Source organism: Epinephelus lanceolatus, unplaced genomic scaffold, assembly GCF_041903045.1.
Source record: "Epinephelus lanceolatus isolate andai-2023 unplaced genomic scaffold, ASM4190304v1 scaffold110, whole genome shotgun sequence".
NCBI classification, from domain to species: Eukaryota; Metazoa; Chordata; class Actinopteri; order Perciformes; family Serranidae; genus Epinephelus; species Epinephelus lanceolatus.
The window spans coordinates 1143-27375 of NW_027556892.1; the positions used below are offsets into that span (position 1 = coordinate 1143).

The 26233-nt window shown below is 36.8% G+C and overlaps 1 protein-coding gene across 7 annotated transcripts; it reads left to right on the forward strand.

Moving 5' to 3' along the window:
• The first annotated feature begins 314 nt into the window (after nt 1–314).
• Nucleotides 315–25381, forward strand: LOC117265277 (uncharacterized). Of its 7 annotated transcripts, none has more exons than XM_078166052.1 (26): nt 315–493; nt 2020–2067; nt 2686–2745; nt 5107–5135; nt 5526–5802; nt 6116–6159; nt 6726–7044; nt 8195–8242; nt 8369–8413; nt 8582–8625; nt 8818–9106; nt 9425–9465; nt 10224–10509; nt 10899–10942; nt 12452–12728; nt 15019–15050; nt 17840–18098; nt 18826–18854; nt 19249–19534; nt 21543–21586; nt 21750–21823; nt 22997–23211; nt 23334–23602; nt 23726–23869; nt 25030–25165; nt 25308–25381. In XM_078166052.1, the coding sequence occupies exons 2-26, from the start codon at nt 2058–2060 to the stop codon at nt 25364–25366; spliced, it is 3360 nt and encodes a 1119-aa protein (XP_078022178.1). In that variant the 5' UTR covers nt 315–493; nt 2020–2057; the 3' UTR covers nt 25367–25381. The 7 variants fall into 7 exon arrangements, with proteins under 7 accessions (XP_078022178.1, XP_078022180.1, XP_078022179.1 ...); XM_078166054.1 differs by having other exon boundaries at nt 21753–21823; XM_078166053.1 differs by having other exon boundaries at nt 17843–18098.
• Nucleotides 25382–26233: the final 852 nt, after the last annotated feature.

The window sequence follows — 26233 nt, forward strand, 5'->3', positions numbered from 1 at the left end:
GCAGTGCAAGTTTTTGGCGTGCCAGTCAGAGCAGTCTGATGAATATTAAGAAATAAAGAACTAAAATAGTTGGATCAAACCATACAAAACAACGAGCAAACAATAATAATGCAGAACAGCACCCAAGCATAAATTAGCAATTAAATCTTGGTATTTTTATTCGGGTGTAATAAAATTTTAAAATTGTATATTGTAATAAAGCATTAAAAGTGTAACTTGTTTCAAACAGTGGTGATTTAGTTGCAGTTATACAGCCGTCCAGTAGGGGACACTGTCGCGAAAAACAAGGGGTCTAGAACTGCGGGTCCAGAACTGCGGGTCTGAATCTGCAGTCTACAGGTCTGCAGAGACATTCTATTGGGGGAAACGGCTCTCCAACGGGCGACACTTCGACCCCAAGTCCTGTCAACTCAACCAGACATGATTTACCGCTGTCATAACAACTGGACGGACTTTATCTCTGACAGCTGAAGCTACGAGCTGTTTTAAAACGGTTTGTAAAACTTACTTTAACTCTTACTTTCACTTTCATGGTTTTAACTTCCTGTTGAGCTCCATTAGTGTGTAAAAACGGTTAACTAAGCTAACGGTACAGTAACTAACACTTTTCTAACATCAGTATGTGAACAACAGGTTGCTAGCTGAAGTTGCTAAAGTGCTTTGACAAGACAGTTTATTAAAACAGAAACTAGAATATAAGAAACAGCAAAGGCGACGTTCAACGAGAGACAGAGTTTACACACACAGACACACCCATGTTAGGCCACTGTAACGTTATTTAAAGTAATTTTACTTGAGTATTTACAAGTTATGCTAGTTAATACTTATAATCCACTATATTTTTTAAAGCCAATGTTCGTTTTTACTCTGCTACAATAAACTTGACAGCATTAGTTACAAGTTATGTTGCATATTCAGACTAAAAAGAATCAACTAACGTTAAAGAATTATGATATATTATTATGAATTAATTGACCCAGCAGTACATAATGTTAGCATTAGCTCCATCCTTACCTGCTGCAACATTAAAGTGAATTACACATTCATGTATCAGTGATTATAATCAAGGAATTTAATTTACATTATTCTGAAATGGCCCGTTCTTCATAGTGAGTAGGACTACTTTTAGTTTTGGTACTTCAAGTATATTTTAATGCTAATACTCATGTACTTTCACTGGAGAAAGATTTTGAATGCAATACTTTTACTTGTAAGAGTAACAGTTTCTTCAGTGTGGTATTTCTACGTTTACTTCAGTTAAAGATAGGGCTGCTGGGGTAACGTTACCCTGTGTAGTTTAGTCTGCTCAGTAAATCAAATAATGTCTGGGACCCATACCTGCTATTGTTCATGTGTGGGAAATGTACTTTTTATTACAAAACTACGCAACTATTTTGATAGTCTACTTTTTTTTTGCTCGTGGACACAGCACCATTAAAACGCAAAGATAGTGAACAAGAGTGACTCTGGGGTTGGCCTTCACTTTCAGTGGTGATACTGTTTCAAAGAGTAACTGACAATTCCTGCGTATTATACCTTTAACTGAGCCTTATATTGTTGTATATCTGTTGTTATTTCTGTTCTATTTATTTTGTCTTGCATTCTTGGCGCTCTGATCTAGAGCTGCAACAATTAATCAGTTAATTGATTAGTTGTCATCCATTAAATTAGTTGCCAACTAATCTGATTATCGATTAACTGGTTTTGAGTATTTTTCTAAAGGAAAAAGCTTCTTAAATGTGAAATGGAAACTGAGTATCTCATTTTCACCATTTTGTGACATTTTATAGACCAAACAACTAATGAATTAATAGAGAAAATAATGGACAGATGAATCAACAATGAAAATGATAATTAGTTGCAGCCCTACTCTGATCATTAAAGAGAGACACCATGTTATTTATCATTGAGATGTATATGAAACAACAGAGGTATGCATATTGTCTAAGAACAATACTGAACATTGTTCTGAAGTCTTTATCTTATGTAAAGTTTTTAAATGTATTTATTGTTTTACAGCTCCTTGATCCTCAGCAGCAGCAATTAATAAAAATACAATGGCAGACGGTAGGTGTATTATCCAGTCCATGACAACATAACAACAGCACAAGAATGTGCAACATACTGAACGAATGTAGAAAAACATATAATTGAAGCATAAAAGAAAGAAATGTCAATCAAATACAATGTAATATACTTAAAAATAAAGCATAAGACATTACAACTAAAAATAAAAGACACAGGACAGATTTTGCACATTTGCAGCTCAGTCTTATTTAATTTGACTCACTACTGCACCAAATTTGCAGCTGACAATTATCCATTATTCTGTTTCACTAAGGATGGTAAAACAAATTACAGTGCACAGCTGTTTGAGGAATTCTTTTGCCTTTTTGAAAAAAAGATGAAACTATGTATTTGATTTACATTTCCATAGGAACAAATGGGCTCGGGCTGAGAGCCACAGACCAGCTGGGGAAGCTGAAAAGTATTGAGAGAGACAGGCACATCGTTGGTTTTGCTCTTTTCATTTTGGTCACTTGACAGTTAGAAAATAACAGATTGTCACCAGTCCTTTACTTTTTAAGTCTTTTTTTAACCTGACAACCAATCAGGGCATTTGAAAAAAGTGGTTGTGTTGGGTCCATCTTAAAGAAGCTTTCATTTTCCCTTCTTTTGTTTCAGCTGGGAAACCTTCAGCCGGAGCAACAGGTGTAGATACCATGGCAGAAGGTGGGTGCAGAGGTAGTATGATGTCTTCTCAATTAATGATTTGTAATCTGCTTGTAATCAGTCACTGATCAGATTATCTAGAAACCCAGAATCTGACAGTAAGGGCCCCTGACACACCAAACCAATGGTCATCCATTGATTAATGTCAAAAGTCTGTTGCCCTAGTTTTTGTTTTGTGTCCCACACCGTTGGCCCTTATCGGCCCTCATTGCCTGTTTATTGGCTGATACAACATGATGAACTGGTGGCGAAGTCGGTGGAGCCTGTTGGTGAGTAGAATCACTCTGACTGACAGTTCAGCTCAGCGTATGAAAAGAGTAACGCAACTGAAAAAAGCAAGCAAGTGGCTGACACAATGGCCTCAGACCTTTATGAGATTCAGTAAGTTACTGAACCTGATAAAGGGCTAAGAGATCAAAACGTTCTGTGCTTACTAAAGTTTATTGCAAGTAAAAGGTTTAGTTTTAGTTTATTAGGGATCCCCATTAGCTGGTACCATAGTGACAAACTAGTTTTCCTGAGGTCCACAAAAACAAACAAAATAGACAACAACAATCAATCATATCATATCATATCATCAACAAAAGACCACATTCATTTTACATTTAAATACAATTATAATATACCTAATGATAAATCTTAATTATAACATGCAACATTTAATAATTTTCATAAATCTAACAATTCATTTTCTGTGAAAACACTGAACACTCTACATATAGCCAAGTCAACATTTACAATCTTAAGTGAGATTTAAGTTTCTTTTTAAATACCTGTTTATTTTCTGTACAACAGAGATGGTGATACAGATTATTCCAGAGAGTTATTGCTCTATAAATAAAAGATCGTGATAAAGCATTTGTTCTTGGGCGAGGCAGTACCAGCTGACCGTTTCTGGACCCTCTAGATTGTGCACAGCATTTCGAAAAACAATTTGTTCAAATATAAAATCAGGTGTTCTACTGATCAAGACTGACTTAAACAATACAGCTGTGTTCACTGCTAACCTGTTTTCTACCGTCAGCCATGAGAGGGAATCATGCATGTGGTTAATTTTTGATCTGGATGAGCAACTCAACACCAACTGTGCAGCCTTATTTTGGGCAATCTGCAGCTTTCTGAGCTCACCTGTAGCAGCAGATGCCCAGACCACAGAACAATAGTCAAGGTGACATAATCCTGAACTTTGCACGATCTGACACAAGAGGGGGCGAGCAACAAAAGAAGCACATTTCCTGGAGATACCAACAGCTCTTCCCATCTTGAAGATAATTGTGTTGGGAATTCTCTTTCTTGACCCACATGCAGTTAAAAACACTATAATGAGTGCAACACACAGCTGAACTTTAGAGATCACCTTTACAAATTCTTCAGTTCTTTTCCTTCATAATTCAAGATATAAATTCTGTTTTTGATGAATCTCAGTCATTTACACTTTGATGATTCAAAGTAGAAGTTTTATAGCATCTTGCAATGAATTTTCTCTAAAGATGAAATGTGTCAAATTAGCTTCACGTCATCTCCAAATCATATCAGTCATTTTAGTCATTTTTTTTTTCTATTTTTTTTATGATATTATAATGTTGTAATGTTGTAATTGTTTTTACATTTTATTTTTAAAAATGTAAAAATAGGAACATATATTTTAAGTTTGTGTACATGGAAATAACAAATACATGTACATGTAAAACCAATCAACAAAAGAAAGAATTTGTCTTGTTATCAGTCAGAGTGACTCTTAATGGAATAAAAACAGAAGGGTTCTGGTTGGTTAAACAAAGGTTTTATTACTATAATTGAAACTTGAAACCATTGTGTTAATGGAAGTATGTGTAAAAAGTCTCCCCTTAGAACATAACTAAAATAAAGGGGAGATTCAACGTCCAGTTGAATTTTATTTTATATTGTAGATAAGCAAATGTACACAGTTTGACAACCGTCAGCTTATATATGACTTTATACCTTGAAAGCAGTATATCGCTGCAACTGTTGCTCTTCCTGAGTTTTCTACCATTTTTTCTCCCCGTTAAAAGTTTTTTTTTAGGGAGAGGGATATTTCACTATCTGCTGTGATGGTTCAAGGACAGAGGAATGTCATATGTTGTAAAGCTCTCTGAGGCAAATCATGTTTTATGACGTTGGACTTTAGATATAAAATCGAAATTTAATTTAAGTTATTGTTTGTACGGCCCTTTGAGGCATGCCTACATTGGGCTGTAATAAACTTTGACTCGATGTATTGACTTGACATATTATTATGTCACTGTTAAAAAGGTTTAAGTGTCACTTTAGGATTAAATCATTTGGATCATAAATGTTTATTAAGCCTGATGTTAAAGTTAATAGGTCTTTTTCTACTTATTTTCTCCTCAGAGAAACAGCGGCCTTTACTGATCCAGAGGGTGAGTAATGTCACATCACTCTGACTTTACACAGTGCAGCTTTTATTTTAATTTTATTATTTCTCACAGAATTGAACTGATTAAGCTGCATAATGAACACATGAGGTCTTCAGCATGAATATTATATACCAATAATGTTAATAATTTGTGTTAGATTTACATATATATACATATATACATATATACAGCAGTTTGCAGCTTGATGTTGTAATAAATAAAAAATAAAACTGGTGTTTGACCATTACTTTGTGTGATATATTACCAATGTACTCTGACCACATCCTTATTTATAAAACAGGACACTGATGAGATGTGAACAGAATTTTTTTTACACATCCCAGCTGACATATTGCACTTTTACCTCATGAACATTTCCTCTGAATTTACCAGGTGGAGACGATAGCGTCTGTCATAGAGCTGCTTTTGGAAACACTGGCTGGTTTGAGTGACGGGGAGCTCAGGGAGTTCAAGACGGTCCTGAGTCAGAGTCACCTCCACAGACGTTTCTATCGGAGGCAGCTAAGGACAGCAGACATGCAGGACACAGTGTTTTTAATGGTGCAGAATGACGGCCAACAGTCTGTGAAGACAACCATAGAGGTTTTAGAGAAGATGAAGAGGACTGATCTGGTGCAGAGGTTGTCACACAGCAGCTCAGGACCCAAAAGTAAGACAAAAACATCTTAAAATCATAAAACAAATTCTAAACACGCATCTCATTAGTTTATAAATATGTTTTCTTCTCTTCACATTATGAATAATAATTTTAAAAGTCACATAATCTAATGTATAAGATGTATTTTATGACTTGTGAAGTATGAAAAAATATTTCAGGAAAGCGGGTAAAAATATCTGTTGATCTGTTGAGGTTCGAGTGTAATTCTGTGCTGACATTTTTTTATTGTGTTTTCTTTTGTTTTTTACAAAGCAGTATTGTCTGATGTGAATTCCCTGTTTTTACTTTCTTTCTTATTCCTCAGAAAAACACTCTATGGATGAATGCCTGTCTGCGCTGATACATAAAGTAAGCGATGTCATATCTGTGTGACCACGCAGAATACAGCTTTTATTAAATAAGATGCAGGTTTAAAGTCATATCAGCATTAATGATGATAAATTAAACCAAACTGGATGTTTCTCAGAGAACTGAAGCTATGATCAATTTCTGTTCATTAATATTCCTATCATTAATTCATTGTGTTTTAAACAGTTCAACATGCTCAACACGAAGATAAGAAAATGTCTTTATTGTGCTGCCACCTGTTTCTCTGACTTCATCAACAACATCTGATATTCAGATCAGGTGGCTTATTTTAGTTTATGACAGCCTGGAAATAAAATTGAATGAACATCAATCAGGTTACAGATATTAAAGTGTAGAAGGACACAGGAATCATCTTCTGCTCTAATGAACAGAGAATTAACGTATGTTGTATTAGTAGCTCAGGTGGTATTGTAGAAAAATACATCTTCAAACAATTAAGTGTCTAAAATAATATTAAATAATAATGATAATGACAATGATCAGGTGTAAAAAGATAAATCTACTAAACATATTTTCACTATGAACATATACTTGTAATTTTCCAGGTGGCAACAATGAGGGCTGTTAAAGAGCTGCTTTTGGAAACACTCAGTGATTTGAGTTACGAGGAGTTAGAGAAATTTAAATGGCTGCTGCAGTTCATGTTCTTCCAGAGGAGCCTTAAACTCATCCCAGGGAGTGAACTGAGCTTTTCAAACATCTCATCGAGACAACAGCAGTGGATTGACTGTGTAAACCAACTGGTGGATGTAATGTTGGAGAGATGCGGTCAACAGTCTGTGGAGGTGACCAAGGAGGTTTTGATGGACATGAACAGGACTGATCTGGTGCAGAGGCTGTCAGAGACCAGCTCAGGACACAAAGGTAAGATAAAGAGGACAACTGTAACTTTATATGTAATAATAAATAAATATGTATTGTTACAAAATCAGCAGCTTATAGTCAAAGCAATGCAGTAACAACACGTAGGCCTGTCATGACCCCAGAACAACCAAAGAGCTGAAACAACACCTCTGAAACACAGTCTCAACTACAAACTGAATATCAGCTTCACAGAGTTAGGTGTCTGTTATTTTAATAATATGGGAATATGCTTCTCACTCTGTGAAATGAATGAAGTGACTCATTTAACAAACTGAATTTACTTGTGCTTACAACATAAAAACTAAATGTAAAATGAGACAAAGATTACCTCAGAGGTGAATGTTTTGGATTTCAAAAGTTTCTCAACATCTTTTCTTTGAAAACATTCTCTGTGACTGGGCCACATGATCGTGTTTGTTCTGTTTGATCCATTAATTTTGTATATGTTGATCTCATTATCAGTGTAGGAGCCAATTAGCGCTCGGTAGTATAAGTAGGAATCAAACTGTGTGGGTTCAGGTGCTACCCGGAAGTTGAAACAGTTTTTGACCACACACTCAATCACTCACTTGTTTAGCACTCACCTGGTCACACACACACTGAGGCAGCTTGTTGCTGCAGTCTGTAGACATGAGTTGTAACCTGTTTTGAAGGTAATCGTCTGGTTTGGAGATCAATGGATGTGGAATAAATGGTGTTCAACTGCAAAGATCGTTTGGACTTTAATTCATTCAACAGATAAAGTGGTGTGTCAATTAATTCTTCCGTGGCAGAACATGTTAGTGGCTTAAAGCGTTGGCTTAGCCTCTAGAATCAGTCTTGTAATTTATTTAGCCTGTTGGGAATTGGACAAATGTTGTCTCTTTGATTTCTCTGTGTAAAGCTTTGATTTGACTTATACTACACTCCACTGTGGAGACAGACAGGCAATCTGTGTCAGGCAGATTATCACAGTGTTTTCTCATTGATTCCCTCTGTCATCTCTGTAACCATGGCTTCCTCCTGCCTTCAGTCCACACACCTGAAACTGAAATATTAAAGACTTTTTGTTCTCCGGAGGACTGAGTATTCCACTCAGGACAAGAACACATAAAGGCTTCACACAGTGTCTTTATTATTATGATTACAGTTGTCATTAAATGTGTTGCAGCTGCAGGATCATCGGCTGAAGCTTTTGGTGTGAGAACCACAGAGGGAGGTATGTGTCCTATAAAAAACTTAAGACTTAAAAAAAACAAATTAAATATAAAAAAAATATATATTTGTCACAATCTAAAAATAATGTTTCCTCTAAACACTGCAGTTACTTTAATTTACATTTCAGAGTATGAACCTTTAACACAGAGTTTAACAGCAAAGAAGACGTCAGGTGAAACCGTCATTGATTTTTATGATGTTACTGTTAAGGTTGATTTTTTTGTTCATTTAACCAGTTCTAATATAAATCCTTGATATTAGAATTATAACAGTCCAACAGTGTCTGATTATAAAGCCTTATGTTAAATCAATCATTCATTCATATTTCCTTTGTCCTCAGAGAAACACTGTGTGGATGAACATTGGCCTGCATTGATCCAGAAGGTGAGTAATGACACTTCTGTCTGACATTATGTGATCAGTTGTATCATTACTTTGTGTGATATAACTGATGTACTCTTACCTCATCCACATTTCTAAAACACAGACATTGATGAGATGTGAACAGAATCTGTAATCATCCCAGCTGACAAATTGCACTTTTTACCTCATGAACATTTCCTTTGAATTTACCAGGTGGAAGCGATGACGTCTGTCATAGAGCTGCTTTTGGAAACACTGGCTGGTTTGAGTGACAGGGAGCTTGAGGAGTTCAGGGACGTCCTCCTGAGTCAGACTGACCTCTACAGACGCCTCTCAGACATGACACTGATACTGCTGGAGATAGAAGACAGACAGAACACAGTGTTTTTAATGGTGCTAACTGACGGCCAACAGTCTGTGGAGACAACACAGGAGGTTTTAAAGAAGATGAAGAGGACTGATCTGGTGTGGAGGTTGTTAGACAGCAGCAAACGACCCAAAAGTAAGAAAATGAAGAAAACACGTGTCTTAAGTTTATAAACCATGTTTTCTTCTCTTTAAATTAGAAATATTAAGCTTAATAAATATTCATAAATGTTAAGATTTATGATGTAGAGAAACTAAGAATCACTCTCTTCGTAGAAAATATGTTTTATGACTAATGTGAAATATGAAAAATATTTTGGGAGAGGAGGCAAAATGACTGTTGACTGTGTAATTTTGCCTATTTGAAATTTTTACAAAGCAGAATGGCCTGAAAACAAATTTACTGTCAGATGTTTGATCAGTCACTGATGACTTTTACCACTTATCTCCTCAGAGCGACACTCAGATGAACACCGACCTGCACTGATCCAGAAAGTGAGTAATGTCACATTGGTCTGACTTCATACAAAACAGCTTTCATTCAACAAATGCAGGTTAAAAATTACCATCATCTTGAACATTTTAAATGATATGATCCAAAGTAAGGATCAGTTGGACTTATTTATTTTTCACAGAACTGAAGCTGCATTCAGGTCAAGCTTTTTAGCAGTAATTTTATGCAACAGTAATGATATGATGTTTTTACCACTGAGGATGAGATGAGGAAATGTCAGCATGAACATTTTCAACAACTTTTTTCATCAACAGTAAAGAGAACTTTATCCACCAGAAACATCTATTTATTTTACTTTAAACCATTATTTTTTTCTGAAGCATAAAACAAAATAAATTCATAAGATAATGAAAATAATTTTTTGAGCCACTGTGACTCATTTCAGTTTTTGTGAAAAGAGCTGCAGCCTGTAACTTAAAAGAAAAACAATTAACCAGTTCATAAGAATTAAAAGGAAGAAGGAAAAGGGAATCATCTTTTGATTTGTAGTTTGGTTCCTCAAAAAAAAAAAAAAAAAAATCAAAATATACTAAAACACAGATATGCACAAACATACCAATCTATAAAAAAACAACTGAACCAACTGCACTTAATATAGCAGCAGTCACCAAATGGATCACTACCTTATGTGATCTGCCAGTAACAGTCACATCTCCATTAACATTGATGTGGTGCAAACACATTTGTAATTGTCCCAGTGGATTAAATATATGTCCTATAAATGTATTGATTATTTCAGGTAGCAACAATGGCAGCTGTTAAACAGCTGCTTTTGGAAACTCTGAATGGTTTGAGTGACAAGGAGTTCAAGAAATTTAAGTGGTCCCTGAAGCTGACTGTCTCTCAAAAGAACCTCCCAAACATCTCACCAGAGTTGAGTTACACCACAGACAGAGAAGAAATAGTGGATGTGATGTTGCAGACCTACAGCCAACAGTCTGTGCAGTTAACCAGGGAGGCTGTAAAGAAAATGAACAGGACTGATCTGATGCAGAGGTTGTCAAAGCCCAGCTCAGAACTCAAAGGTAAGACAAAAACTGTCACATAATCTCATGTGTCTCATAAATGTCTAATAAATACATTTTATGATTCATAATTTAAAAAAGGTAAATCTGCTTGTGTACAAACTCTATCATCACAAATGTGAATAAAAAACACAGTAGGGATCAATAAATCATCAGTTGAATCATAATTAAATCAATAACAGTCACACAGAATGTTTTAAGTTTAATGAGTTTAGTAATTGTTGCAGGACTTTTGTGTTGGATTGCTTTAGACTGTGAAAGTGTTTATGATATTGTGAATTTGTTATATCTACTTTTGAGGTAACTGAGCCTTTTTAAAGTTGATTATACTTTCTATGTTAGATTAGAGTTTAATCCTCTGAGTCATTTTAAATGTCTTTTCTCTGCAGAGAAACACTCAGTGGATGAACATCAACCTGCAGTGTTGAAGAGAGTGAGTCTGACTTTACACATCACAGCTTTCATTCAGTAGATGCAGGTTGAAAACCATCCTCATCCTGAACATCATAAATGATGATGCAAATCAAACCAAAGGTTTTAAATTGGATGGTTCTCACTGTGTTGAAGGATAACTTAACTGTGTTTTCTGACCTGGACCCTATTTTCCCAGTATTGAGTGAGACTGCTGCAGCCAACAGTGGCAAAACCGGCTGCAATGTAATGAACACTGTCGATTTACATCCACTATAAGTGCTTGTTTTTGCCACTGACAGGCTCTGATTGTTATTATAAGTGTCTGACAAGAGAAACAAAGTAACTCTCACAAAACCCATCGTGGTTTGTCTCTCCACTGTTCCAAAAATCACAAACTCTGGTTTGGTTGAAATAAACTCTTAATTCATCCAGTTAGATGCAAAAATTTTCACAAGCAACCTCCAGGGCTGAGAAATGAAGCCAACAGAAATAAACATGTTTACAGCCTGACACAAAAAACAGCTCTGGTCTTTGTAGCTAATTTCAACATTCATGACAACTGTGCGGGGGATGATTTTTTTTTAAACTCACCTGTTTACATTTTATTTAAGCTTAAAGTTACACATATTTAATGATGGGGTGGCTTGAGTGACAGGTTGTCTGCAATGTGTTGCTGTGGTCTGTAGGTCAGATCCATCCCTTGCTTTTCCACAGTCCCACCCTCTGAATATGGCCACTTCTGACTCCAAAAAAAAAAACAATTTGGCGATGCCTGAAATGCCAAACTCAATGCCTCAAAACAGCAGTCTACAAAGCAGTGGGTGATGTCATAGTAGCTTTACATCCATTAGAGCCCGGTGTGTTTGGTGAAGATGATTTCAGGGATGTTTCTGGTTAAACAGAAAGAATATTAGTGTTAAACAAAGAGGTCAACCTCTGTAGGGTTCCTCTCCATAATGGTGTCAGACACCTATGATAACAATCTGAGCATGTCTGTGGCAAAACCAAACACTTTAAGTGGAAGGTGATTGATGATGTTCCAGTGCCCATAGGGATTACATTGCAGCCTGTTTCACCGCTGCCAGCTGCACAGTTCTCTCTCAGTACTGGACGAGTTGTTGTCCCCATCAGTCACTTAGACACAAAAAATGGGAAACAGGATCTAGGTTGGGAAATACTAAAATTACCCTCTGAGATCGAGTTCTCTAGTAATAATGTTATCCACCACTGATGTAATGACAGAATGAATGCTCTGCTGCTCCACTACTGGAGATGATGTTTGATGCTGCTGAAAAAATGACTAGACATAAAACACTTTGTGTTTGTAAAGAAAAAGAGGGAAACATAGTCAATAGAACAAATATTACCAACTGTATCATTGTCTTGAGTGATCATGCAGAAGAAATATAATATGTTATAAGATCTATGTCTAAAAATACTGACACTGATGAAATGCAAAGAAATAGATGTTTAATTATGCCAGTTCAGAAATGACACATTTGCTTAACGTATCCTTTAAATTTTTCAGGCAGCTGTGAAACAGATTCTTTTGGAAACACTGAAAGATTTGAGTTATGAGGAGCTTGAGAAATTGAAGTGGTTGCTGCGGTTCACACAATTCCAGAAGGGCCTTCCACACATCTCATTGAGCCGACTACTGCGGGCAGGCAGTGCAGTCACACTGGTGAATCTGATGCTCCAGACTTGTGGCCAGCAGTCTGTGAAGGTGACCAAGGAGGTTTTCATGGACATGAACAGGACTGATCTGGTCAACAAGTTGTCAGTCATCAGCTCAAGAATCAAAGGTCAGAGAAAGAAGACAAAAACTGCCACATTACACAATAATATGTTTCTCATAAATGTTTAATAAATAGATTTTAGATTTCATAGTGAAGCTGCATTCAAACCTCATTTTATCAAAAAGAAATCTGAAAAATTAGAGAGCAGGTGTTAGACCCATAGAGTGGTCACTCAAAGGGGTGGAATATTTTAGAAAAAATTGTTTCATCCTGAAGAATGATAAATAAAGACAGATGAAATTAACTGGTCTTCATCAGCTTTACTGCACAGTTGATTAGATGGTGACAACTGCTGACTCAATTCAACAATTCACTTAACAATTTAAACAACAATATAAAATTACAATTACAATACAAAACAAAGGCTATTAAAATTATCACTTTTACAAGGTATTTACATATTCCTTCTATATCATTTTACTATGTACACTTATTATCAATCTCAGTATAAAACAGTTGTCTTATTCCCTACGTTTAATCAGACAGCACTGTTAACAATATATTTCCCCTCATTTATCCCCTTTATTTACAACTGATGTAACATCCAAGTTGCGCGGTTGCCTGGCAACATTATACAGCAGCGCTGCTAATCGACTGTTCGGCCCAACCGTCCGTGTTCGAACCGTTTATAAAACAAACTGACAACTGCTAGCTAAAAAGATTACAAAACCGTTATGATTAAATGCAGAAAAACACGAAAAAAAACCTACCAAACACTCAAAAATTAAGATAAGATAAGATAAACTAAATCGCACACACATAAATTCAGCATTGAAGTAAGGCAACAGCCACATCCAATCTCCCCCCGCATGTCCTGACAGGTGCCCCGTGTCAAACGCACCAGCACATGGCAAACTGATGCCGACCCATCTCCGCCTGGGCTAGTGCAACCGCCAGTAAAAAATAAAAATTCACATCTCTACAACACAAAACAGCACACTAAACAGAAAACACATGACTGACAACTACGAGAATGTTAAAAGAAAAATGATTTACCCACCTGAAGAATGATAAATAAAGACAGAGATGAAATTAACTGGTGTTCATCGGCTTTACTGCACAGTTGATAAGATGGTGGTAACTGCCAACTGAAGAACGCAGCATTAACACAGCTTATATAGCCTATCCACAGGTGGTCTCGTGCCTTAATTACTCAAAACTGAAATGATCATAAATAATTTTAAATTTAATGGGGGATGTGTAAAAACATGCAAAACTAGTTAAGTTAGTTATAAAATAACACATTTAATTTAATTTACATTTGCTTTAAATGATATATTTTGACATGTGAAACATTATAATCTATATAAAGGTAGTGTTTGTTGCAGGGATTTTGTTTTGCAGTCCTTTAGATTTAATGGGTGTTAATGATAAGGTGTCTAACCTCTCTCATTCTGTTTTTATGATGTCAGATCCAAGCCCATTTTAGTGTTATTTTACGATGAATCCTCCATATGGTATTTTATTCAAAAGCAACATAATCTTATTTCGCGCCCAGATGTTGGAGTCATCCCCTTTCTACCAACTATGTATGCAATGCTGCTTAGATACCTTTACACATATGTTTTGGGAATGCCCTGGAGTACAGCTGTTTTGGTTACAAGTCTCCAAATCCTTATCTAAAATTCTTAATAGGGAGGTCCCATGTTGCCCCGTACTTTGTTTGCTGAATGATAACTCTCAAATTTCTATGTCAGTACATGAAAAAAGAATTTGACTTTCCGGCCTAACTGCTGCTAAGAAAATGTTAGCAGTACGGTGGAAACCACCACATACTTTATAAACCATAAAATCTTGGTCAGAAGCTATCACAGCTGTGAAAAATCATGCCTATAAAAGGGGGGATTAACTAGGTTGGGGGCGGTGCAGATCACTCACCAGGAAGGGAACGGTTCTCATTTGTTTTTGTTTTGTTTTGTTTTTTTCGATTAGCTGCTGACATTGTGTATGTGGGGTTGGGGGCAGAGACATACAGGCATAAATATGTGCATGTCCTTACTTGCAAAATGGGAAAGTGGTGTTGTTTTTTTGTTTTTGTTTTTGTTTTTGTTTTTGTTGTTTGTAGGACATGATGCACCCTTTTTTGTTTTTTATAAATGGATACTGGACAATATGCCACTATACCCAAATGTATCGATGTGCAGGCACATCTACTGTCTGTCTGTCTGCCCTTTTTTATGTTGGCATAAAACTAATAAAAAATTGTTACCAAAAAAAAAAACAAAATCTGATTAAAGCTGTTTATAGACTGATTTTGAATCACTCATGGGTCATTTTCTGTTTTCTTTCTCCTCAGAGAAACATCCATCTGAACTGCTCCAGCAGAGAGTGAGTAATGTCACATCTACGGAGCCCCTTAAAGGTCAGGTCGGGAGATTTTTTTTGGACTGACTTTTGCGTCCCCTCGCAGTACTTTTTGTGTTCCCTCGCAATGAATTTTGCTTTCCCTCGCAATACTTTTGCGTCCCCCTCGCAATAGTTTTGCATTCCCTTGCAATAATGTTTTGGATTCCCATGAGCCACCATTGTCACTTCCTCTTAGACGCTCGCATTGATCGGTGACCAACGTAAACTTGTATAAAGCTGGCAAGATCTCCTTTTAAACTGTAGTGTTGTTATTATTGTCTTTCATGCCGTTCTAAGTAGCTTACTTAATTAGGTTCGGGAACCGGCACCGTGCCAGTTCTATGTCAGTCGAAATGTGCTATTTGTGACTCGGGGCCCAACTCTGCCACTGATTGGCCAGTCTGACATTCTTCATAATACATAAAGAACGTTAGTGAAACACATAGGCCTAACAGAAACATGCGTTAGTTACAAGCTAGTTACAACAGCATGAAAGACAATAATAACAACACTACAGTTTAAAAGGAGATCTCCCCAGCTTTATGCAAGTTTATGTTGGTCACCGATCAATGCAGGCATCTAAGAGGAAGTGACACTGGTGGCTCATGGGAATCCAAAACATTATTGCAAGGGAAAGCAAAACTATTGCGAGGTAATGCAAAATTTATTGCGAGGGAATGCAAAAAGTATTGTAAGGGGACGCAAAAAGTATTGCGAGGGGACGCAAAAGTCAGTCCAAAAAAAATCTCCCAACTTGACCTCTAAGGGGCTCCTACACATCAGACACATTTTACAGAACACAGCTTTCTTTGAATTTTTACAGGTGGAAAGTGATCCTCATCATGACAGTAAAGAGGTGTAAAAAGGTTTTAAACCAGAAAAATCACATCGGCTGTAAAAGCAATGGGAACATGTGATCAGGTGGATCATTCCTGCTTTTGGGAGCACAGTGACAGAGAGAGTTAGAGACAGTTGTTAAAGCACAATTACTGATAACCAGTTTATAGCATTAAATGGAGCACACTGGCCCTCATTTATCAATCTAATGTACAAACCAGCACAAAACCAAATGCAGAAATCATCTAACAGGGTTCACATTTTAAAAACGTTTGTATCTCACTGATCACAGCGTACAAATGATCGGGCATTGATAAATGTGACTGCTGAAAACAATCGTCTTTTAAATATCCCACCCCAATATATTCTCGGTTTAGAGGCCTCGCCCTTAGAGTTTACGACAAGGAGAGGTATATTAAGGCCTAGAAGAGAAACTTCTGTGAGTAAGAAACAGAAACATTGACATCCCAGGTTCAGTTTAACCAACTGGTTCAATTTGGCAGCCTGGAAAGTGGCCTCAAAGAAAGTCAAATTCAATTTGGAGAAAAACCACTGCAGCCATCAACAGCATTGCAGTGGACAATCGAAACTCCATCTGAGGTTGGAATATTTAATTCATCTATTATATTACTAACCCAGCCTCTATAAATTAGTAATATTAGCCTACATATTATATATATAATATTGATATTGTTATGATATTCACATAAATCTTATAATTGATCCTGACTGATGAGCTTGGGGCCGCGCGTATCGGGTCCATTTCATTTTGGCCATAATTATAATAATAATAATAATAATAATGATAACAGGTGACTGAGGAGACACAGACACACCACCTGTGTCTGAGCCAGACATAAGTAAGAATTTAATATCCTTGGCTACTAACATTTAAGGGAATTTCTTGGAACAAATGAATTAACTGTTTAGAGTTCTGTGGTAAAAGATCAAAGATCAGTGTGACCTCACAAAACATGTTTTTGGCCATAATTCAAGAATTCTTACACTTATTATGACAAAACTTCACACAAATGTCTGAGAGGATAAAATAATGAAGTGATGACATTTTATATACAAAAGGTCAAAGGTCAGCTTCGCTCAGACATCATAATGTTCTGCATTGAACACTTTTCTGGCCATTACTCAGTGTCATATCTCAGGAGGAGGGGAGAAATTTGGTCAGATATTTAATTGGCAACACTAATCTCAAGTGCCCACCTTGAAACTGAGCTGATTGTATAGGCCCTCTGTGCTTTCAGGGACAAGATGTGTGTGAAGGACATTGATGTAAACTGGTGTGTTGAGGCATACAGCCATGGGACAGTATTTCTAGTTTTAACTTAAGTGTTTATAATAAATAATATAAACATGCTTTGACTTGTCAATGTTGACAAAAAAGAGCTTCAGATAAATTAGAGGCAGGCACCAGTGGTGTTCAGCCATTGGTCAGTAACACAGAGCCAGGTTACTGTGAGCTGTGATAGAGAGACTGTGTCCATGTGGCAGCTATACATCTTGAAGTGATTAATATGTGGCTGTAAATACTTAATATGCCTGTCAGAATATGGTCTAATTACAATTATCCAACTCAGCCAGATTTACTCTGCTGTACCATTAGTCCACACTGACACAAACTTGTGCATGAGTTGAGACGTGATGTGAGATTTGATCATAGCCTCCACTCACATCCACATTAAAAAGTTTTGCGTGGAAATAACAGAATGCCCAGTTTTCTGTCATACGTTCATTTCGTAAATAAGGGCCACTGTATTGTGATGAAGCTACAGAAATGAACACATGTATGTCTGTATGTTTGTATGTATGTATTCTTGGTTGTATTTTAATCCTGTGAAGCACTTTGTGAGTTCTCTCTGTGAGAAGTGCTATACAAATCAATTTTACTTACTTACTTACTTACTTACTTACTTATGGAGAAGCTTTTGGAAACACTGGAAGGATTAAGTCCCGGGGAGCTCGAGGACTTCAAGTGTGCCCTACAGCACATTAGAATGAAGAAAGGACTCCCAAAAATCTCAAGACAGAGAATGGAGATGGCAGGTAGAGTTGAAATAGGGGAGCTCATGGTGAGGATCTACGGCCAACAGTCTGTGGAGGTGACAAGGGAGGTTTTAATGGAGATGAACAGGACTGATCTGGCAGAGATGCTGTCAGAAACCAGCTCAGGACACAAAGGTAAGATGAAGAATGCAAAAACCACCACATTACACAATCATATGTCTAATAAATGTTTACTTGATTTTTACTTTATATTTTGGCGTGTGTGTGTGTGTGTGTGTGTGTGTGTATGAAGCACTTTGTAGCTGTGTTTTAAAATGCTGTATAAGTAAAGCTTTATTTACGTGTTCACTATTGAAGAATTCATAGTAAAACTGGGTTCAAACTTTATTCAATCAAAAATAAAAAATATGAAATATTAGGGAGCAGTCAGCAATTTAAAAACACCACATTCATTACTTTCACTGCAGAAATCATTGAGTTGAATCCAGCTACTTTGAGGGTACAGTTCACAGAATGATAGAGAACATCAAGCGTAAATACTTTGACCTCAAAAGTGACCACCTGAATCAACACCTCTCTGACACACTGAATATTGTCATTGAACAGCATTGTAAATTATGTATTTTGACACATTTCAGACATCATAATTTTTATAAATGTGGGGTTTGTTGCAGGACTTTTGTATTGGAGTCATTTAGATTTAATGGGTGTCAATGATAGATGATAGACACAGATGGTGTCAAAAGTCTCTCACTCTCTTTGTTTGTGATTGCAGATTTGGCTTGTATTTTATAATGAATTATTCATGTTATGTTTTATTCAAAAACAAAATTTGACTAAAGTTGTTTATAATCTTACTTTGAATCAGTAACAAGTCATTTTCTGTTTTCTTTCTCCTCAGAGAAACATCAATCTAAACCACTCCAGAAGGTGAGTAATGTCACATTAGACACACTTTTCACAACACAGCTTTCGTTTAATCTTTACAGCTGGAAAATTATCCTCATCATGACAGTAAAGAGGTGGAAAAATGTTTAAACCAGAAACATCACATCTGTTGTAAAAGTGATGAGAACATGATATCAGGTGGATCATTCCTGCTTTTGGGAGCACAGTGACAGAGAGTTAGAGACGGGTTTATAAAATTAAATTAATCATGTTACAGAAATCAACACATGTAGAACCAAATGTATCATTGTGCCTGATGTGGTTATTGTTAGTTGTTATAATACTCTTATTAATGTTTGCATTAATGCAAATATATTGTTTCATCACTAAGTGGAAATATTACATAAATGTCCTCTGTCTACTTTGAATCCATCAGGTGGTGACCAGGACATCACTTATGGAGAAGCTTTTGGAAACACTCATAGATTTAAGTTATGGGGAGCTCGAGCAATTCAAACATGTCCTACAGCGCACTACAATGAAGAAAGACCTCCCAAAAATCTCAAGTCAGAGAATGGAGATGGCAGACAGAGATGAAATAGTGGAGCTGATGGTGGAGATCTATGGCGAGCAGTCTGTGGAGGTGACCAGGGAGGTTTTAATGGAGATGAACAGGACTGATCTGGCAGAGAGGTTGTCAGAAATCAGCTCAGGATCCAAAGGTAAAATGTGGGGGAAAAACAAACTTTGGTATGCAGAGCAGTCTGTATTCTTTAACTTAAATGCTACTTTTAAAAGCAATGAGACAGAAAACAAGGAAACCCAGAATACCAAGACTGTTGTTGCCAGCATTGTTCTACACAGCCAAAGAAATGTAGAAAAAAACCAAATACCAAATAATCATTGTTATTTATTAGAATGATTTAGTTGTTTGTAAAAAGTTCCTGTTACAGAATCAATAACTTTTACAATTTTTAATTTCCTCTTTGGTTTTTAGAAGCATTACAGTTTAGGACAGGGTACTGACTATCAGTGTATTTCCAGGCTCTTATAATCAGGTTACAGTCGACTCTTGAGTAAGCTGATTTCTTAAACTTCGTATCAAGCAGAAACCTTGTTTCCATAATTGGGGTAGGGTATTAGGGAAATTTAGTATCTCCCAGATACATTTCTGCAGATACGATGCAGAATGTTCTGCCATGTATACATGTAACAAGTTTTTAAACAAATCTCAGAAGCATGCATGTTAATGACAATAGAAGGGAAGGTAACAGCTAGGGATGTCACGATTATAGATTTTCTTGGTACGATTATTGTCAGAGAAATAATCACGGTTTTACGATTATCACGATTAATATGCATTAATTAATTTCACACTATAAATGTGTAAAATCACATGAACACTCCTTATAGATCTTTAAGTTTCATTTATTTCCATGTGCTCCTGCTTTTTCTTTTATCTCTCAACACAACAGTGATGGTTATGAGTACGTGTGGCGACTATTTTGTTCATGTATGAAAATATAGTAGCCGTACAACCGGGCTTGGTAAGGTTGGAGTGTTTTTAAGTTGATGTAAAAATAATTGACAAGCATTTGTGAAATCCCACACTCGTGTGGACGTGAGTTTCTGCCTGTCATCTCACTCCAAAGAGCTACACGGACCCAAAACCATTACAACGTCACGCTGTGTGCACACAAACTGCAAAACTATCCATCAAAAAAAAAAATTGAGACGTGCCTTAGCTTGTCACGTTGCACTGTAAGCCCAACTCGTATCATACCAATATGCCATTAATTGCAAATGACACACTAACATATAATTTGTAATTCAATGTTACATTAGATAAATTGAGACTGACGTATTTTAACCCAGTTATTGTGCATTTACCTTTACTTGGGGGGGGGGAATAAGTCTTCTTCATCCATATTTCATCACTCGGAGACGCCGCTTGTGTGACTTTGTTTTCGTTCCGTGTGAGTTGCGCTGACCTACTGTATATGGTTCCGCATCCCGGCATAATCTTTGGAGAGTGACGGTGTTGAGGAATCTTTACAAATAATTAACCGTGGCGTTTAAAACCGCGGTTAATAGTGAAATCAAATAACCGTGACTGAAACAACAAGTAGCCTCTAGTAGTCTAATTAAGTTTGTTCCACTATCGAGTGTTTGATAGTCAAATTCAGACACATTCATGCTGTGAGGCTGTCAGTCTGTCCGCCTGTCATTGTTTATCCCTATCACTACAATAAAAAGAAAAAAGCTGGAGCATCTTGATGGCCAGATGGTTACAGCATGCAATGTAACCACAACATCCACAGTTTGATTCCAGCTGTTGGACTTTTATGTCCTGTCATCCCCTCTCCCACTGTCCCAGATTTGTCCAATAAAGGCAAAAAATGCAAAGAAAATTATCTAAATAATGATAAAGAAAGCCATCATTCCAAAATAATGTGGGAAGTAGGGGAGAAATCTGATGATTACTGTCCTGCTGCATGTATACACAGCTTAACAGTAACCTGGTTACCACAGCGCATATAAACATACTGTATATAGCATGACCACAACATCAACACCCATTGCTGTACACTTTACATTACAATCCTAACCTACTGTTACATATTGCTCTCATGTTTGAGCAGCATTATCTAGCATATGATGCAAAACACATGCAATGTTATGTGATTTAATGTATCAACATATATTTTTGATCCTCTGTGTCTTCACAAGGGCCTTCAAGAAGCTTGGAGCTTGAGGGTTGTGGAAGCATTATGGTAATTCCTTACATCCATTCATTTGTTTAGTTTAGTTTATTATGATCCCCATTAGCTACTGCATTTCAGCAGCTATTCTTCTGTTGAGTTTATTTGTTATCAGTTAATGTGAAGTTACTAAAACACATCTTCACGTCTTTGTAAAAATGACTGTCCTCTGCAGCAGGACTCCAGTGACTGGACTAAAGTTGACCCTGAAGTGACCAGTACAGATGCAGACAAGGCTTCAACTTACAGGTAAATATAAGATCCTAAATGTTCCATCACAGCTAAGCTTCAACGTTTGGGGCTGAAAAATGAAACTTACAGTGAAACAATGTCAGGAACCAGACTGACAGTGATGAGCCTCTGAGGGTGAAGCCCATATTTTGGTATTATCCAGTAGGGATGGAAATCACCAGAAGATCCATGATACATTATCATGATACTTAAAGTTCCAGTAGGCAACATTGTTTTGGTATAATTGAGTAAAAATTTTATATCCTCTAAGCATAATGTAAATCAAGTGGTCTGAGACAAACAATAGGTTTTTGCACCTCACCATGGCTCTGTGTTCAGCCTCTAAAGAATCAGTATAGTGCCGATGTGCATCAACCAATCAAGGGTCAGCTCAGACCACTGTGTTCCTATTGGCTGTTCTACTGCATATGCGCATTCCCGTGCCGCCGGTAGAAGGGGAGAGCAAGCGGCAGTAGCGAACAGTGCACCAGGTAAAATAGCGATTCAATAATACAACACGTCACCAACAGGATTTCAGGTAATATCATTACATTTACATTAGGTGATTGACACATCCGGGTGATGCCATCCAATGTGCATTAGTATGTTCGATGTTTTTCCATTCACATCCTCTACAATGGTGGAGCAACGCCTGCACACCATCCTGTTCTTGTGCATAACTCTCTCTCCAGTGCTGTTGTAGCTGACCAGCACACCAGAAACCAGCAAGCGGGTCCCCCGGTTCCAATGTATTAATTTGCGTCCGTCATAGTGACTTATTCACACGTCACTCCATTTGTTGTGTTGATTTCAGCGTGTGTTTATTGTGTTACATATGATAAACCCACAAACACTGATCCCTATCTCATAATAGATAAGATTTTGGTCAATACTACTCGGACTACAAACGGAATACAAACAGAAACCAGAACACTTCTGATCCCAAAATCTGTCCCGTTGTCTTCAGATTCTGTACACATGCAGAATTTGTTTATAGAGATTAACACGGAAGTGCCAAAAACTGCAGGTCCTCAAATGGCCACTTGAGACTGGCTCCAAAAGGGAGTTCATCCTCATAGACCCCCATGTTAAAATGCCCAACTTATCAGCAGAAATAAATATGTTTACTATCTGGTACAAAAATGTTTTGATGACACAAACTCACTTGTTTTATTTCCATTTACATTTTAGCCTACAGTCTGGAGCAGGAAACTTTGAATGCAGTGTCTCTGGCTTGCGCTGGGTCTGTAAGGAAAAGGTCAGCTTTAAGTACCAGTTTTGCTCTTTGAGTGGACACTTTGGGAGGATTGAAAGGATGAAGTACATGCCTGCAGGTCCCCTGATGGACATCACAGTCATTGCTGGGAAGTTAGATGTAGTGTACCTGCCACACTGGATCTGCATAGGTAAGTGGACATGAAGAAAATAATGAAAAATAAAATGTACTCACTTTTTATTTTTGACAGCACGAGTACAAAAACTGATGCAATCCTTTTCTCTTCACTTACTGTGCTTTTGTTTCGTGCAGATGACAATCCTAAAATATTAGATAAGTTTGCAGTCCTACACATAGATGACTGTGGAGATGTCGTGGAAAAAGTGTCTGAGGTCACATCGTCCCATGTCAAGCTGTCTGACCCAGATTTCTCTCTATTATTGGTCCTGTTGGACTGGTTGGGCCTTCCAGTGGAAATATACTGTATGGTGTTAATATATAGCAAGATCCTCACAGCATCATCTCAAACATCCCTCACACTCCATGTTTACCTGATCCCATCTGATCTTGGTCTACAAGAGGTTATTTTATGTCTTACTGTCAACAATACCAGTCATAATAAGATACAGAATGACACTATAAATTAATTGGTAAATACACAACACAGATAACAATGTTTTTGTTTTGTTTTGTTTTTTCTACAGGAATTGGATTCAAGAGAAAAATCCTATGGGTTCAATGGAATCCCAAAGTCAAAACCAGAAAAGTCCCTGAAAATGCAAAATTGGTTCACCTTAACGACAGATCAGGATGGTGCAGAGATTTATCCTGAAGGCGAGAAACCCCAGGTGAAAACCTATTTTTTTATGCACTGATCAATTTTGAGATGTTTTATTTTGCTTCCATATCATGTCTTCTCTCAGAATATAGAGAGAAATTGTCCAGAATAATTGTTGAGATGTTTATTTTGGTTAAGATTTCTGTTCTAGAAATGTATTTATATATGTATTTTTATTTAATTAGATGGTGACTAATTTTCATATTAAGACTTAGTGTCTCAAAAAACTTGCAGGACAAAAAATAATTGTTTTAATGTAAGTAATCAACTGCAGCAGTTTCATGGTGATAGCTAAATTTTTTACCCTGGTGTCTTATCTTGGGTCTTAAAATGTGTGGAATTTTACAATGTATAAATGCGTCTCATCTCATACTGTGGGCCAAAAATGTTCACTTCAGTGGCACTTACATACACCAAGTTTTATTACTGTCTATACTCTGATGGTATTTACTGAGGGGTTTATTCATATCTCACTAATTACCTGATTTATGTAACATTTTAGTTCTAAAAAGATTCATGGCTGTCGACACTATATTCTGATTTATGGAGTGATAAACAGAAATATCCAAAATTCACTTTGTAAATATCTTTGACACTTATATGACAATAAATTAAATTGAGAATTTTTAATTTGGCTTCATCCAGTGTTCAGATTTTTTAAATTTATGCAGATTTGTACATATTTAATTAGATGAGCCTCATTTGCATATCCATATATTAAATTTCAGAAAATTTTTCACTACTGACATGTGGTGTCTCCTCCCTCGTGTTTGATTTGCATGTACAACCAAAGCCTCATGGCAGCTGAGGTTCTTAAATGCCAAAAAAAGTCATGAAACACTGACATTATCATAATGAACAACATTTCTTTCAGTAATATCAGTTTTTTTATTTTTGATTGCAGCCTATGATCAGCTGTTGATACAGGAAATGATAAACACATTCAAATATCTGCAGTCATGACCATGCCTGGCTCCATGTGGTCTTCCATTTTAGCCAGACAGTTGAGCAATATTTGGCAATATACAATAGATATATTATTTTTTCTGTCTCTGTCTCTGATGTCTTTGATGGAAGTGAAAAAAACACCACAACTTAACCTCATATGACCAAAGAAAAAAATTTTGCTCAAAGTCTGACTTCTTATTTATTCATTTTTTTCTTTCACAGGCATTAAAGCTCAGATATAACAGCACAGGCCCAAATTTCTATGAAGTGGTCGTTCAAAATCCAGACAAAGACTTTAAGCTCATGCTCACACCAGAAAATGGGCATCAACCAGTTTGGACCTGTAAAATTCGAAAAGGTCAGTTTTAAACAATACCACAAGAACTTATCCACTCTGTCTGTGTACCACTTTGATTTTATTAAATATCATTAGTGTAGCAGATGTGTGATGTTACATAAAGGCAGTAAATCAGTTACATGTCCATGTGTTTTTTTCTCAGGTGAATGGCAAAGCACTGGCCATATACAAGGTGAGTCATTTAAAATAATTTGTGTTTAAAAGAGTCATTCTTATACACTGTCTTTCTGCCTGTTCGCTGTGCTGCTCCAAGACAAACACACATCTTCAAAAAAAGCTAATGCAGGACCAACTCAGTGTTTTCTATCAGTACTACTGTTAGAATAAGAAAGCAGTGCTTCCAAAAATAAGGTCGGGGGTCAGGGAAAAAAAATCTGTTAAGTACATATTAATTAATTATTTGAAACTATAGCTTGGTGTTAAGCTAAAACAACATGCCTTAGTTCACTGTAGAAACGCATCAGAAATCTAGTCTAATCAGACATTAATCAAAGGAGCGACTGAGAAACAGCCAGATGGGGGAAAGTTAATTTTAAACCCATGATGAGCAAGTTAAGGACAAATTAATAAAACGTAACATTAATACAAGTGTTATACATCATCAGAGGAAAAAATAAACGTACCTAGATGAACATTAACAACCCAGCCTGGCATGGACCGAGGTACACCAGGGCAAACATGTTCAGTAACATTAAAAATTACAATTGAGCATAGTCTGATGCTGCAGGCACGTTAACTACACGCATGCCCGCACACACTGGTAACTGCACTGCTGTTGACCTAGAAAGGGCTGAATGAGCAGCCACGTACGTGTTGTTACTAACTTACTTGGCTTATACAGAAAGTGGTGCAGGTTTCTGGGTTGAGGATGAAGGCTGATCTTGAGCTGCATTCTCTGATGTCTATTTGTGACAAACTGAAGCAAACTGCTTCGTTTTGCCAAGATTTTTTTTAACCTAGAAAGAAGCAGCTAGCTAGCTGAAAGAAGGCTTCTGTTCCTCTGTTCACTTTCAGCTGAATGCATCAGTGGTTGCTTGTATTCACTTATGTAAATGGTTGGCGTAGATA